This window comes from Dermacentor silvarum, chromosome 6 (assembly GCF_013339745.2).
Source record: "Dermacentor silvarum isolate Dsil-2018 chromosome 6, BIME_Dsil_1.4, whole genome shotgun sequence".
Taxonomy (NCBI): Eukaryota; Metazoa; Arthropoda; class Arachnida; order Ixodida; family Ixodidae; genus Dermacentor; species Dermacentor silvarum.
Genome location: NC_051159.1, coordinates 168,891,989 through 168,906,355, shown reverse-complemented (window position 1 = coordinate 168,906,355; position 14,367 = coordinate 168,891,989). Strand labels below are relative to the sequence as shown.

General features: G+C 46.3%; 1 protein-coding gene across 1 annotated transcript in view; it reads left to right on the top strand.

The window, feature by feature from the left end:
* The first annotated feature begins 579 nt into the window (after positions 1–579).
* Positions 580–14,367, top strand: part of LOC119456373 (kinesin-like protein KIF20B) — a 70,338-nt gene continuing 56,550 nt past the window's right edge. Inside the window, exons 1-5 of the mRNA XM_049669796.1 lie at positions 580–928; positions 8,393–8,544; positions 10,304–10,510; positions 11,930–12,145; positions 13,643–14,179. Of these exons, the coding sequence (XP_049525753.1) occupies positions 811–928; positions 8,393–8,544; positions 10,304–10,510; positions 11,930–12,145; positions 13,643–14,179 (1,230 nt within the window). The 5' untranslated portion in view covers positions 580–810. The remainder of the gene's footprint in view (positions 929–8,392; positions 8,545–10,303; positions 10,511–11,929; positions 12,146–13,642; positions 14,180–14,367) is intronic.

The window sequence follows — 14,367 nt, the reverse complement described above, 5'->3', positions numbered from 1 at the left end:
TCTAAGCGCAACCGTCGTTGCGCTTCGGTTCCATCCGGATCCCATGCGTTGCGAGAATCGCTTAAGCGAAGCTTTCGGTGGTGTTTGCGAGCAACGCTGCTCTTGTTTAACGACCATTTTTAAACACTTGAGTAAGCGACTAAGGCGGACACGTTTTCACCAGGAAACACTTCGCTCAACGTGAACTTGCGGTGCACGAACACCGCAGACACACCCGGCAGAAATCAGTCTATCACATAACTGAACTGAACTTGTCCTGCACGAAGTGTTTCTCGAACTGCTTGTTAAGGCCAGTAAACGACACGGCCAAGTTCAACTGCTGTGTCATAGCATGCGGGTCGGCGCCGCCCAGCTTCCCGCTTACGAGGAAAGTGTGCACTCGCGTTCTAAGCCATTCTGTACTGCGTATCAACGTTGTCTCGCTTCGCATTTACAAACCAGCACGAACTGTAAACCACAGCTTCCTGCTCTGTTCGATGCTTTTTTCCGAAATTCTGTCTCCTCCACACACTGTGCGCGCCTCGGCCCCATTTTATTTGCGTATGAGCTCGAGTCTGCGCTCAATGTGTAATGCCACTGGTTGCCCCAGTCCTCCTGGGTTTGCACTTCAACTGAGACCGCCCCATCGTGCAAGAAGCAGCCAGCACCTGTAAAGGGTGGGGAAGAGACAAAGAAAGCATCGCTTTATATAAGCTTATAAATATGCTTTTTCCGCCCCGTTTGCATGTAGTGCCAAGTCGACAGGCGCAGTGACGAACCTAATGTTGCCACCTTAAATGCTGTCCTGCAGCTTTGTCCGGGCTCACAGTTATGGAAAGGCCAGCAAGACCCTACACGGGTTCGGCGGAGTCGGCTCAATCGGAAAACGAGGAGCTTCTGCCACCACTTGAAGCAGTGTGTCGACAACTGGACGCCGACCTGGCACCAAGTGAGTCTTTGTTTTTTATTAGCGGTGTTCGAATAGCGAAAATTTCGAATCGATTGCGAGTATTCGAGAGAAAGGACCTTCAAACATCGAAACGAATAACGAATGTTTTCAAATTTCATGCAATTCTGGATAACAAATATTTGGATCATTTGGTACACGTAATGCACTTCACCAACTAGGCCTGAAACGCAAGAACTTTTTTCTTTCTGCACGAATAGACCGCGGAAATTGGACCAGGCGAACACACGGCGCGCTTTAGTGTTTTGATCTGATATTCAGTGCTATATCGGTTATATCTAAGCATTGGGCACGTGCTACGTAATGCAGCACCTACAATCGTTTGAACGCCCTCGCTTCAGTCCTAAATCTAACGCGGTCACCACATGGCTTCTTAGAGCACGAGTAGGTGGTTTTATTCTTTTTAGTGTCGTGCCAAGCTTGCGGCGAAATACAGGTAACTGATAATTACTTCATAAACCTACCATGTGTGTACGTATATACAGGGTGTCCCAGCTGTCACGCAGCACGATTAAAAAAAAAAAAAGAGGAACGGCGTTACGCGAAGCAAACCTAGTGTGTATTGTTTCCAGTACAGTGGAGTTGCCGCCAGTAATTTGTTCGTTACTGAGATTTAATTAGGTAATCGTAATTATCTAACTCGAGAAGTACTGTCTTAATTAACAAAGTGTCAATGAGAAAGTTGCAGAGCAACATGAAAAACTCCCGATACAGCTTTCTGTTGCTCAATACGTGCTACCTAAGTGTTTTTCCGAGCGTGAAAGAAGCCCGCAAATGCACGCAAAGTGCCTCGAGCCGCCAGTCACGCGGCAATCTGCCTTTTTTTCACGGTGCTACACGCATGCGCCCTGCCCTGGCGGATTAGTCGCGAAACGTTTTGGAAGGGTCGCGCGCGCGGCCGTGCGGCCCCGTCTCGGGAAAACGTCCCCCGAAAAAAAAAATGCGCTCGCACACGCGCTACTGCAAGTGCAAACTCGTGCTGTGTACCTCGTTGAAACTTCACTGGTAGCTCGACGTCGGTGCGGTACCGAAAACGTGCGTAGCGTAAGACTGCAACTCCGCTTTTAACAGAAAGCAGCGAGGGCTTCGTCCTGACTGCACTGGGAACCACGTAGTTGGCGCCTTGCATTGATGGCTGTAATAGCAAATTTATCGATAAACCCCTGCGTTACACTTCGACCACACTTAAAAACACGTTGCTGACGAAGACATCTTGGAGCGTCGGTCCTCGCTTGCTGGTAGTGGCAGCGTGTGCCCGACTTCACGTACTCGTTCAAGACGCGGTAACACTGGGTCGATACGAGACCGACAAGACGCGGACGCTTACGATTGGCCGACCATGCAGCACTGTGTCGCGGGGACCATTTTATCATACCAGGCCTACAAGACGTAACCGACGAGCGCGAGTTGTACTGCGACGGGCTTTCTTGTCAACGGCACCGATAAAATCGGCGTGCCGACCATCATTCGACCGAACCCCGCGCGATCGGCCGTCGAACCGATAACGCGATAGCCGCAACGCCTTCGTTGGTATATATAAATAATCGTGCTCAAAATGAGTCAATACATGCCTACGAAGTTGAAATGCACAAGATTGGACCCTCTCAATCCGTGCACATAAGTTTGAGCCAATGTTGATCCTGTTCAGCGGAGGTTAGACCTGGCGCCGTCGAGTTCGCGCACCCGCTACCGGCGGACCTGTACTGAAAAGTAAGCAAGTTAGGATGAAGGAAAGTGCTTTTATAGTCCAGTTCTAGCTTTAGCGATTTGAAATAAACTACTCTTCGCGTCGATCGCCGCGTACACAATAAGCTGCAAGCGGGGACACAATGCTGTGCCCAACGCCTGCGCCAACATCTGTACGTCACCGTTCCCGTAGGCTGCCGGTCGTATTCGCAACGTAGATGGGTGGGTTTTTACGTGTTGGCACGCTGACACATTTCTTAATTCCTGAGACGTACTCTTTATCTCTGCGTCAAACCCGAAACAAGAGACGGTACATTCGGTACAGCAGCATAAACAGCCGCCTCGCTCAGTTATATACCAACGGTGTCAGCGATGGCATCCGCGTTATTGCAGGAGAACAACACGGCCTTTAAATGAGCGCTTATGCGAGCACAGTTTGCTCTAATAATGTTTTATCACAAGCGCAAACTAACTATCGCGAAGTTAAAGAAAAGCGAAAATCAGTAATAAATTAACAGCCCAATATTTGTAGCTGGATCACAGCCGCTATTGTTTAAGTGGCTCAGCCGCTCATACTGACTCGTCTCACGATGGAACAACGCGGCTCATATGAGCAGATGTGTGTGTTTTATTCTATGTTTCGACATTCTTTCATATCAGCGCATTTTCATATATGCACCTTTCCCCTATTTTTTGAGGCTAACAACAATCTGTGGCTGTAGATGCCGATGTAAACAAGTGCATCGCTTTGCTAAATCCGACGCGGAAGGCTGCGCACTCGAAAACATCTTATTTATGCGAAATGTCTAAAGAATGTGTAAAAAGAATTACAAAAAAAGCGAGTTGCAAGTGCAGGAGTTAGCGCCAATAAACTCCAAAGCAGCCGCTACGGTAGAGGGAACTCAGCGTGCCTTTATCGGCCGCACTGTAAACAAAACAGCACACTCGGGCCTGCTCATAGCTGCCAGGAACGACATGCTGCCCCCCCAGAAGCCATTAATAATTATTCGCAATCCACGAAACGCACAACCGATGCGCACTTAACACGGGCGCAGGTTCACAAATCAACCGGCGAAAGCCCCAGCCCCCTACCAAAACGTTTCCAGCGGCGCGCGGCAGAGGGCAGCACAGGAAAATGAAAAAGGCGGATTCTGCGTGTATTCGCGGGCTTCTTTCACACTCCGAAAAACGCATTTATGTAGCACGTATTGAGCAACAGAGAGCTGTATCGGGAGTTTTTCATGTTGCTCTGCAACTTTCTCATTGACACTTTGATAATTAGGACAGTACTTCTCGAGTTAGATAATTACAATTACCTAATTAAATATGAGTAACGAAAAAATTGCTGGCGGCTACTCCACTGTACTGGAAACAATACGCACTAGATTTGCTTCGAGTAACGCCGTTCCTCTTTTTTTTAATCGTGCTGCATGATAGCTGGGACACCCTGTATGTATGTATATACATGTATATCTCCACGGCTAGAATTTGTAAATCGAAACATAGACCATAGGTTAATGTGTCAAAATCTAATTGGTGAATTTTTGGTAATTCGTCGATTATGCACATCAATTTTTTTTGCAAGTAATGTCCTCCTCTCACCAGCTCATGAACTAGAATTGTGCTATCTGCCACAGGCAACCTTTAAAAATTTTTTGAAAGTGTTTGCTGAAACACCCCGTATTTATGGCTTTTGCATGCAAGAAGCGATGTTTACATCCCGAAAGCGCAAAAGTTGTAAATAATTAGAAGAGGGTTTTTTTTTTCTTGTCGCCAGTCGTTAGCATTGCCTACTTGGAAAGAGAATCAATATATATATATATATATATATATATATATATATATATATATATATATATATATAATCACTCACGTGCTTTTCACACGCCGTTGATAGAAGACTCTGCCGAAGGGGTGATTGAAGTCTGCAGATTTTTTTCATGGTCAAGTGAGCACGCAAAGTAATTTGAATTAAGGTGAACATACATCAACCTATTCATTCTCTGGGCATAGGCTATCCATTTAGTTGGCTACCTCCTTCGCTTTAAAAGTTTTTGATATAGGACGGCTTATATTGCTCCTGAAAAAGTCTTCCCAGCAATGCATTTGTGTTTGAAAGTGAAGCCGACTTTAAGGAAATCGGTGTAAGCTGGCTTTTCCACGTTGTGTGTGTTGCAGTGAAGCCTACTCAAAAAGAAACATGCGATGTGAACGGGGCCCGGCCCGATAACGCTGTCGCGTTCCACTCTTAATGGCGAAGCGTCCTCCAATTTTTTGCGTTTCCGTGGTCAGCGAGTGAGATGTGTTCATGTTTGCTCGAGCCCGCGTGACACCATCCTTGGTAACTTAGTTAGTATGCCTATGTTTACAAGTTTATACGGCCGATGAAACTACTATCTATACTTTGTATAGCTGTCCACTAGTTTGCTATCGCAATCGATGCTTCGCCTTTCGGGTGAAACTGCGATTTTTCTTACATATTAATTAATTTCTTCGTAGAAACACCCTGTACAGAGGAGATACTCTATATCACTATGCATAACTTTAGGTCACCTCTTTCTTTTTTTTTCTCTCTCTCTCTCTCTTAAGCTTTTACTGCTTCCTCGTGCAAGACCCGACGGTATGGTTTGTATCCAGCATAAAATCTGAATGTCCGTCGGCTTCGATATGATCATACGACTACAGGCCGGAGTATCGAATGCCATATTAAAATTTCGTGGCACACACGCGCTTGTCTACCGTGGTCTAGCAGATGCGTTTGCTGCGCACTATCACACTTGCTTATCGCCAACAGGTCCTGGCTTACCCATGGAACACGCAGCTCGAAAAGTGAAAACAGATCTGTACTTTCTAATGTTGCGCATTAGGTAAATACACTGCCCATTTAAAACTGAACATTAAGTGACAAATACCACTTTGTGAGCTTGCTACGCACAGTGCGCTGATAAAGGTATGAGCAAAGATTGCAATGCTTACTACTGCAATACATGCCGCAGGCGGATACAGCATGGGCAGTGTTCCCTTCCAACACGCAACACGTATACTCTTTAGCATACTGACCAGGAAGTGTGTGTATATATAGTTGAGGAAGAATGAGCAGACATCAACCGAGAATTTGGGGAGCACTTTCTAGATCTAATTTTCTCGTTCCATTCACTACCTATCATTTTGTTTTTATCACCTTGAAACCTTTGTTTCTAATTTCTACAGCGCACATGGTTAGATGTATTTCAGCATCACTACTAGCATATACTATGTTTCTCAATGCAACAAGAAAACGTTCAGTGCCAGCGTGAATAACCCTGCCATTTCTTTTATGGTCTGCGTTTGCCAACTTGTAACAGAACTGGTGCGTATAAATACAAAAACATTGGTTAATTGTATCCAAATCTAACTTGCATCAAGTGACATTGATGAACTTTGAGTCTAGGAAACCAGTGTTTAATTTATTATTTTGCACTGAGAGGCATTTTGAGGCACCCGTCATTCCGCTGATTTTATTTTAAGTATTTATTTTTTCTTCTCTACGGCGTCCGAACTTTCCCCGTACAGGATAACTTGTTCGAAATGTTATGGAAATGTTATGGGCACTCAAAGTGTTTCAAAATATGCTTATTCTCTATATTTAATGCAGTTGACTAATCAAATGCGAGATACATAGCACAGAAAAGTCTTGCTTACTTCCGAGCACTATAAGTGGACTTGACCAAACCCGTGTGGGATTGCAATTATGCAGCTTGTGGGGGTTCTTCTTGCTGCTGGCTTAACATGAGAACTTACCTGTTGCAGAACTTGCCGCGGAAAACATTTGTAAAGAGCTGCCCGAAGTGGCATTTTTCCGTGCAATTTGCCTAATTAGTTCGGCAACTTAGTGCATGTGCACCCGAGTGGATGGTTCGATTGCCGCTCTTGCGTGGTACTGTTCGCATTGTATCATCAGCTGTTAACGTTTCACTCGGTTATAATGTCTGGTTGTCGCAAGTCTCTGATTTTCAAGTTGATGTGTTCTGTGTAAAAAAAAAATGCTTGCTACGGGGGAACCAAACAAACTAGAGAGATGGAGGAGTGTTTGCAGTGTTAGGATGCTCGGGTAAGGGCGTGATGTCCTTGTGTCTGGCTGAGGTATAAAATTGGTCCCGCTTTCAGCAGGGTCACTTACCACAGTGACAGTGGAGCAGTAGGCAAAGTGCCTAGAACACTAGGGGTTAGGGTACATTGGTGGAAAGGCTGCTTAAAATCTATTTTGTGTATGCTTACTTAATGGTTCAATAAATTTCTTGGAGCTCCTTGGAGTGTTCCCCCTTTATTTTGCATCTCGGGCTATTAGTTGCGCGTAACACGCCTTAATTTGTTTTCGTTGTGCAGTTGCCCATTTTATATTGAGTCCAGCGTCACTTACATGTAGTCTCTTCGAGTTTTTTGCATTCTCTATGGTAGTTCAGGCAATGCAGCACTTCCCATTTTCACAATGCAGTGAGCTTGGCCTGTACCGTGCTTTTAAATTTGACTTGAGGCCAGTTCAGCACCAGTTCACTGGCTACTTTGGAAGTGCAGGTGACATGCAAGCTCTTGGTAGCATACAACATGGTGTACCACTAGTTGATTCATAATATGCGGACGTGAATATTTCCTGCTTTAGTCACGACAGTTTCTCTAGCTGTCATAAGGAAACAGGGTACAAGTTCAATGTCTGTATTGTTGCTGCGGTACATTGATAAAGGCTCCTAATGCGCTAAACTGCTTTCGATTGAACAGCTTTCTCTTAAGAGGCATTTTATGATGAATAGACGGCACCCACAGCCATAATACCGTTGCCGTTTGTAGAACTGCCACAATTATTTCAACAAAGAAAGGACAATACGTTTTCCATAGCATTGATTGCGCGCCTCGTCTGAATCGCATCGCGTCTGAAACGCATCTCGTCGCACGCGGCGGTTGCAGGCACGTTAACTAGATGGCGCCACCATACTGGCGGAGGCTCGGGTCGTCTGCGCCTGCGCGCCGGCCTATAGGGCGCGTATAAAGGGAATTTTTCTTCTGCCTTATAGCAAGCGCTTGCGTGGCTCAGTGGTAAAGTATCCGACTCCCGCGCAGCGGGCCTGGGCTCGATCCCAGCGGAAAGCGGGTACTTTTTTCGCATTTCCGGTGATAGCGGTTACGCCCGGGGGCGGCGGCGGCATCATCGCGACCAGAAACGGCTATTGGAATGGGTCCATAAGAGCTTACGCTGTAAAATGTGGGCCCATCCTGGCGGTAGTGCAGAAAGGGTCCAAGCGCAATGGCACATGCCCCTGTGAACTAGCGAAGCTGAGCCTGGCTAAGTCTAGCTAAACATGGTTGGGACTACTTAAGCTTAGTCAGTCATCGATAGCCAATCAATAGCTAATCGATAATCGATCAATTATCAATAAATTGAGCAAAATGCTGGGGATGACTTGGTAGTGCTTAGCCTAGCCCAAAATCCAGGACTAGCTAGGTGCCCATCAGCTCCGATGTCATTGCACCTCCAGTGCAAGCTACGCAAATTTTTCACTTCAATTTGCAATAGGCTTACGAAGCACGCAGGTGTTTATCTGCACTTGTTCGATGTGAAATTGTGCAGCACTGCGAACGGTACTCTTCAGAACGGGTTCAGAAAGTACAGCGAAGTCGAAAAGGCTTATACTTAAGAAAGGACATTGTTTTCAGGGCAATTGATGTGCTGAACTAAGTTGTCTGCTGAGCTGGCGCATGCAGTGTGAACACGGCTTTTATTTGCAGGATCAGCGCTCAAGGTCTATCTACGCATTCGACCAAGAGTTGGGGGCAGGGCGTTCACGAATCCTGCGTTCCACCCATGCGATGAAACAACTGTGGAGTCTACAACCGCCATTCTGGAACATCAACATAAGAAACGCTTTAGTTTTACAAAGGTGAGTTTTACAGCCAGTGTCTGCAACGTACTCTATCTGATTCAGTGTAAAACTGGGCGAGTTGGTTGATCTTCATAGCAAGATCAGTGCAAATATAACGGCAACACAAGACAGAAGTACACGGGACAGGCGCTGAGCTCAGTGGGTGTCCTGTGTACTTCTGTCTTGTGCTGCCGTTATTTTTGCGCTGCTTGTACTGTGATCTGATTTTACTATGATTAACTATGATTACCGAGGTACTGGTATCAATGTCCTGCCTCCCAGTTAATTGAAACCACAATAAATAACTTTCTGCCACTGCTAGCACTTCACAAAGTTTTCTCTATGATATTGTGACTATTGGCAAATGCAGGCCTGCGGTGCCCTACAATATTTGCAGAGTGTTGTCCAGGTTATAACAACCTCGCTTGTCGTGGGGCTGGGGGCAAATGAAGAAAAAGGTTATGCAGATCCAACGTTGGAATCTCTGCGAAGTGAAGCTTCCGTGAAGTGGTTAATGAAATGCAATAAATTTGCCCAATTTGTTCCCGAGTCCTTGGCGTAAAGGAAACTGGCGCGCGCGTACACTCTCGCGTACGCGTGCTAGTCCCCCGTCGTGGGTATGTGCCATAGTGTGGAAATCATAAGCACGCAGCGATCATCTCAAAGATCTAGTTGGCGTTGGCGCAATATGTACCAGCCGCTTCATGACCAACCCTCTTTATGGGTTGTGCCATAGTATGAAAAATCATAACATCAGCACGCGGTGATCGTCGCAAAGAGCTATATATAGTTGATGTTGGCATGAAGTAAGTGTACGCGTGGATGTGGCCTAATGTTTAACAATTAGGCCACAACCGCACGTACACTTATTTCATGCCAGCATCAACTAGCACTTCGCGATGAATATTAACGGGATCGCGCAAAGCCTGTTCCTAGACACTGTTCCCCCGAATGTACTATTTCCTGTGATTGTGCTCTTCAATGTGGCAATAAAGAAAAAAAAAAAGCTGTTGTGGCGGTGTGCTTAGAGTGTCGGGCTTGCTGCGCTGGGCGGCCGCGCTTGAAATATACTCGGCAAGAACTCGACCAGAGTCCAACCGGCCCAGGCGAAACCGAGCAATGGTACACAAAGAAAGCTTCGCTTTATAATCTTTATTGCTTTAAATGCTTCTAACGGTGGCATTGTTTATTTTCAAGACATATGCTTTATCTTGTTGGAGTTACTTCAACGACGCCTTTGTTGAGTTCCACTGCGCTAACGAGGCATTTCTAATGGTACGTTTGACTGGGCGCTTTTGCGTGCTCTGGCAGCGCACGAAAGGGAGTGCTCTGAACATATTCACCAGGTTCATTCAGGGCGCTAAAAGGTTCTTTCGCGCCTTCGAGCAGGGAGTGCGACTGATGTTTTACAGAATTCGAGATGCCTTCTCCGATTGCCCCGAAAGCAGCTGAATGCTTGGCTTAGGCAAGCATACTTTTCTAGGGCAGCAATCTCTAGAAGGCTTCTAGAAATTTTCACGCTTACACTGTTTATCCCAGCAGTGTACATTGCTTGCCGAGGTTTCCCCAGTGTCAAACGGACAATTCAGAGGTGAGATGCGCACGGAGAATGGCATTGTTCTTGCAAGTCTCTTCAGTCTCATGAGCTTTCCTACTCGGAAAACGTGCGCAGCGTTTTCAAGCATTAGTTATCCCTCAATTTCTCATCCTAAAACCCTACTGCTGACTACGTTTCCTCCATTTGTTCTGACTTCACATCGTCCTCCTCTGTGCCTAGGTGTTTCCAGAGGGAAGCAGCCAGGCGCAGCTGTTTCAAGAGGTGGTGCGGGATCCACTTGAAGCCTTCGTGCATGGATCCAATGTGCTGCTTTTTGCATATGGTCCTACTTCTGGGGGCAAGACCTACACCATGCAGGGTCCACCGACTGACCCAGGAATCGTGCCTCGCACTCTTGAAAGACTATTCAAGCTGTGTGGACCTCGGGTAAGGGACTGTTCACTTTCTACATATCTTCTTGCCCTCTGCCTTCCACTAGACCACACTTGTACACGTTGCAGAAAAAACGTAACTGATAATTACTTCGGGAAAATGTAATTGATTAGTGACCAATTACTGCCCCAGGAAAGTAATTGAGGAATTGCTGAAGCAATCGATTACTTCTATGTACTTGCCTCCCACTTTTTATTCACATTGCACATATACAGTAAATAGAACAAACTGTTTTGGCTGGCACTGCCACCAGTGTCGCTTGTAGACCACTATTGTGAAGTTTGTAATACTGGTGACAGCCACTCATAGTTATAGCTCTTGCAGCATTGATCAGCGACTTGTTGAATGTTGGAGCTTCACCTTTTCACGGCAGGCATCGCATCATGACATTTGCTAAAGAAAAAAAAAAGATAACTTTGCTTACTATTTGCTGCCTCTGTGAATTGAACTTGTGCCCTACAATGGCAATGTGCAATTTGGAGACACATTGTAACCACTGAGCTCGTTGCACGTTTGCACTTATACAGTCAAACCCTGATATAAATAAGATGGATAGAATGAGTTATCGTACATAACATGATGTAAATATAAAATGCTTCTCTCCAATATCAACGGGTAACGAATCATCATCAGCCTATATTTATGTCCACTGCGGGATGGCCTCTTCCTGCGATCTCCAATTACCCCTGTCTTGCGCTAGCTGATTCCAAATTGCGCCTGCTAATTTCCTAACTTCATTTGTGTCGAACGAGACTTTGTAGCTTGCACGACACAGACTTGCGCTAGGCTATACGTTTCCGCTCCGTCACTGGCAGGAAAAATTAATGCATACATAGCCTTACTGTTCAAATTAAATCTGAAGGAAATGAAAAAAAAAAAGTTTTCCTCCTGGGTCTCTTCCAAAACCGTTCCACTGCATAGTACCGCAACAATGTGGCAGTGTTGTTCAAAGCCACAATCTCTTTTGAATTCTTGAAGTTGTTACTGATTGTCCATAAGCGACAGTTACATTGTGGTAGGTAACACTTGGCACATCATGTAGAGCCAGGTAAGAGCAGCTGTTACTTTCTACCTTGTGTTTAACCTTTGAAGGACGAGATATATAAATACCAGAAAATAAATTTTTTTAAATCTAAATGGGCAACACAGATTGAGAATCGGCATATTCATCAAAAAGAAAGTATATTTTGAGGAAACCTTTCAGAAATAAGGGGAAAACCAGGCAGATATGCTTGTCGACCAGGCATTGAATAGATTTGAGCATACCACATTGGCTGCAAAGAACCCTAGCAATCGATTGGAACACCTCCTCTTAATGTCTCGGAGACCTATCATTGCTTTGGTGCGAACTCTCGGCCGTCAGTCTGTCGGCGATCTTCTAAATGTCCCCCCTTTCTGCTTCTCACCACTCAGGTGTGTAAGGGGGCACAAGTGCGCCCGGACTGCTTTGACGACGTCGTCCCACTCAGCGCAGAAGAGGAGGCCTCTGCACTCTTGCGGAAAGGCAAATTATTGGGCGAGAAAGCAGCCCGCAGTGCTGTAGACTTCAGCACCTTCCATATGCCCTCAAACAGCAGCGATGAGTCCCTATCCGACAGCTGTGACAGCAACTATGGCGACAAAGAACAAGTATGTTTGGCTATTTGAAGTAGTCTCTAAGTTAGAGGGACACTAAAGAGAGACCTAAATAGGTTTAGAATGACGGTGTTCTTCTAAAACTACACAATGCTTTCTCGGTATAAGGCTCACAGAAGAGAAGTAAGGGCCAAGTTTCATGAAAACAACCTTCTTTTAAATTGCAGCGCGGTACGTTAGTGTCACGTCAAAGTATTTTTTTTGGACTTGGGCCGTCATGGCTTCATAAAACTTCCCGAAACTTGCCAAATTTAGTAGTTTTTTTGCGATAGCAATTATATGGACACTCCAAAGCAGATTTCTGCCATCGCCGTGAGGTTCCGTATGACGTCAATGGAGATGAAATCGTCGCCGCGCGCCGCCGAACGCTGTATGTGCGAGTGAAAGGGCACGAGGGACGCGCGCTTTCACGGGGAGTGAACGCACGGCGGAGAACAAACGCGCGTTCTGTGCCGTGCTCCCTTAAGGGCTGCAGAAGTAGGCGTCTCTTTCCTCCTTTACAATCACCATATATGTAGAGCAAACGCGCCTTCTTCTGACGCACGAAAGGCCGTGGGGGGGGGGGGGGGGGGGGGGTAGGCGACGTTTAGCTGCGGCACCAAGTGCCTATTTATATCAGAGGCTCCGGCAACAGTCATCAACGCCGCACGCATTTTGTGCGAACGCGGGCAAAACGCCGACGGCGTCGACAACAGTTCTGCGTGTTGCCGGTGCTGCTGCATGTCCAAGTTTATACAGCTGATAAAGCTACTATCATTACTCCGTATAGCTCTCTACAAATTTGCTATCGCAATTGATGCTTCGCCTTTCAGGTGAAACTGCAACACCTTTTTTTTTAGAATAAAATATTGTATCAGGACATGCTGAGCTCGTCACACTTGCCTACCAGTTAACTGCACCAAAATTTCATAATTTCGCCACTTTATGGCTAAATACTCACCTATGGCAGAATCGCCTGTAGGTTGTTGTACAAAACTGCCTTTTTAATGTTCCAAAGCTGAGATGAAGTTTCTTTTGCTAATACTCGCTTACGATACAGGTTAAATGTGACAGAGAATCTCGAAAACGACTGCACAGAAACAGCGCAGTAATTGTGAAGGAAAGCAATATGTGCGTATTCAAGCGGCGCACAGAACCTTAAAGATTTCTTTTCGAAAAACATTTTCAGCGCTAGAAACGACACGGACAGCGCTGCTAGCCAATCTTTCAGTTCTTTTAACCTTATAGATGTTCATCAATGGGAAAAGGAAGAACAGAACTTTGGCAGAGCATGTTGGTTGAACGGACCAAGAACGTCAAGAGTACAACGTGCCAAGAAGTTATGACCGAAAATTGGTTGCGCGGATAGGCACGGATAATTAAAACCCCTCCAAATAACTATCTATATTGTATCAACTGTGGGATCTATTATGCTTGCGGTAAGGACAATGAGTCTGCGAGGTTTGCTCTATAGAGTTTCTTTCCTTCCTTCCCTTTTTATCACATCTTCAGCAGGTGTCGCTGTGGCTTTCATTCTACGAAATTTACAACGAGGGCATCTACGACCTGCTGGTCCCATCAGCTGAGGCAGCCACAAAGAAGAAAGGCGGCCAGCGGCGCACCATTCTGAAGTTGGGTGAAGACCGGGCTAAACGCGCATTTGTGCGCGGGCTCGTCGAAGTGCCCGTGTACTCGGCTAATGAGGCGTATCGGCTGCTCTGCCTGGCACGCAACAACCAGACCTTTGCCGAGACTCAGCTCAACCGCATCTCGAGCCGCAGCCACTGCGTCTTCATGGTGCGGCTCGTGACCTCGAGGTTGGACAGCCGTGACGGCAGCCAAAACTGGCACGTCAGCACATTGATGCTCTGCGACCTAGCGGGTTCGGAGAGAGCATCCAAAGCTGGCACTGATGGGTGGCGGCTTCGCGAGTCTGGCCGCATTAACAAGTCTTTGATGGTGCTTAGCCGCTGCTTGGAGGGCCTACGTAACAACAAGGATGCGTCCAAGAAGGCTCCGGTGCCCTTCCGAGAGAGCAAGCTCACCCAGGTATGACTGCATTGTTTTGGGTTGACATTGTAGCTCGGATACACAATTTTACAGCAGCAGCCTTGGCCTAGCGGGAGAGCAGCCCGTCTCGGCTGCGGTAACTCGTGAGTACAATTTTCACAGCCACGGGGCACCCACTGGTTCGTTCAAAATCTGCACAAGCGTCGCCTAGCGCTCGGCTTCCTTCA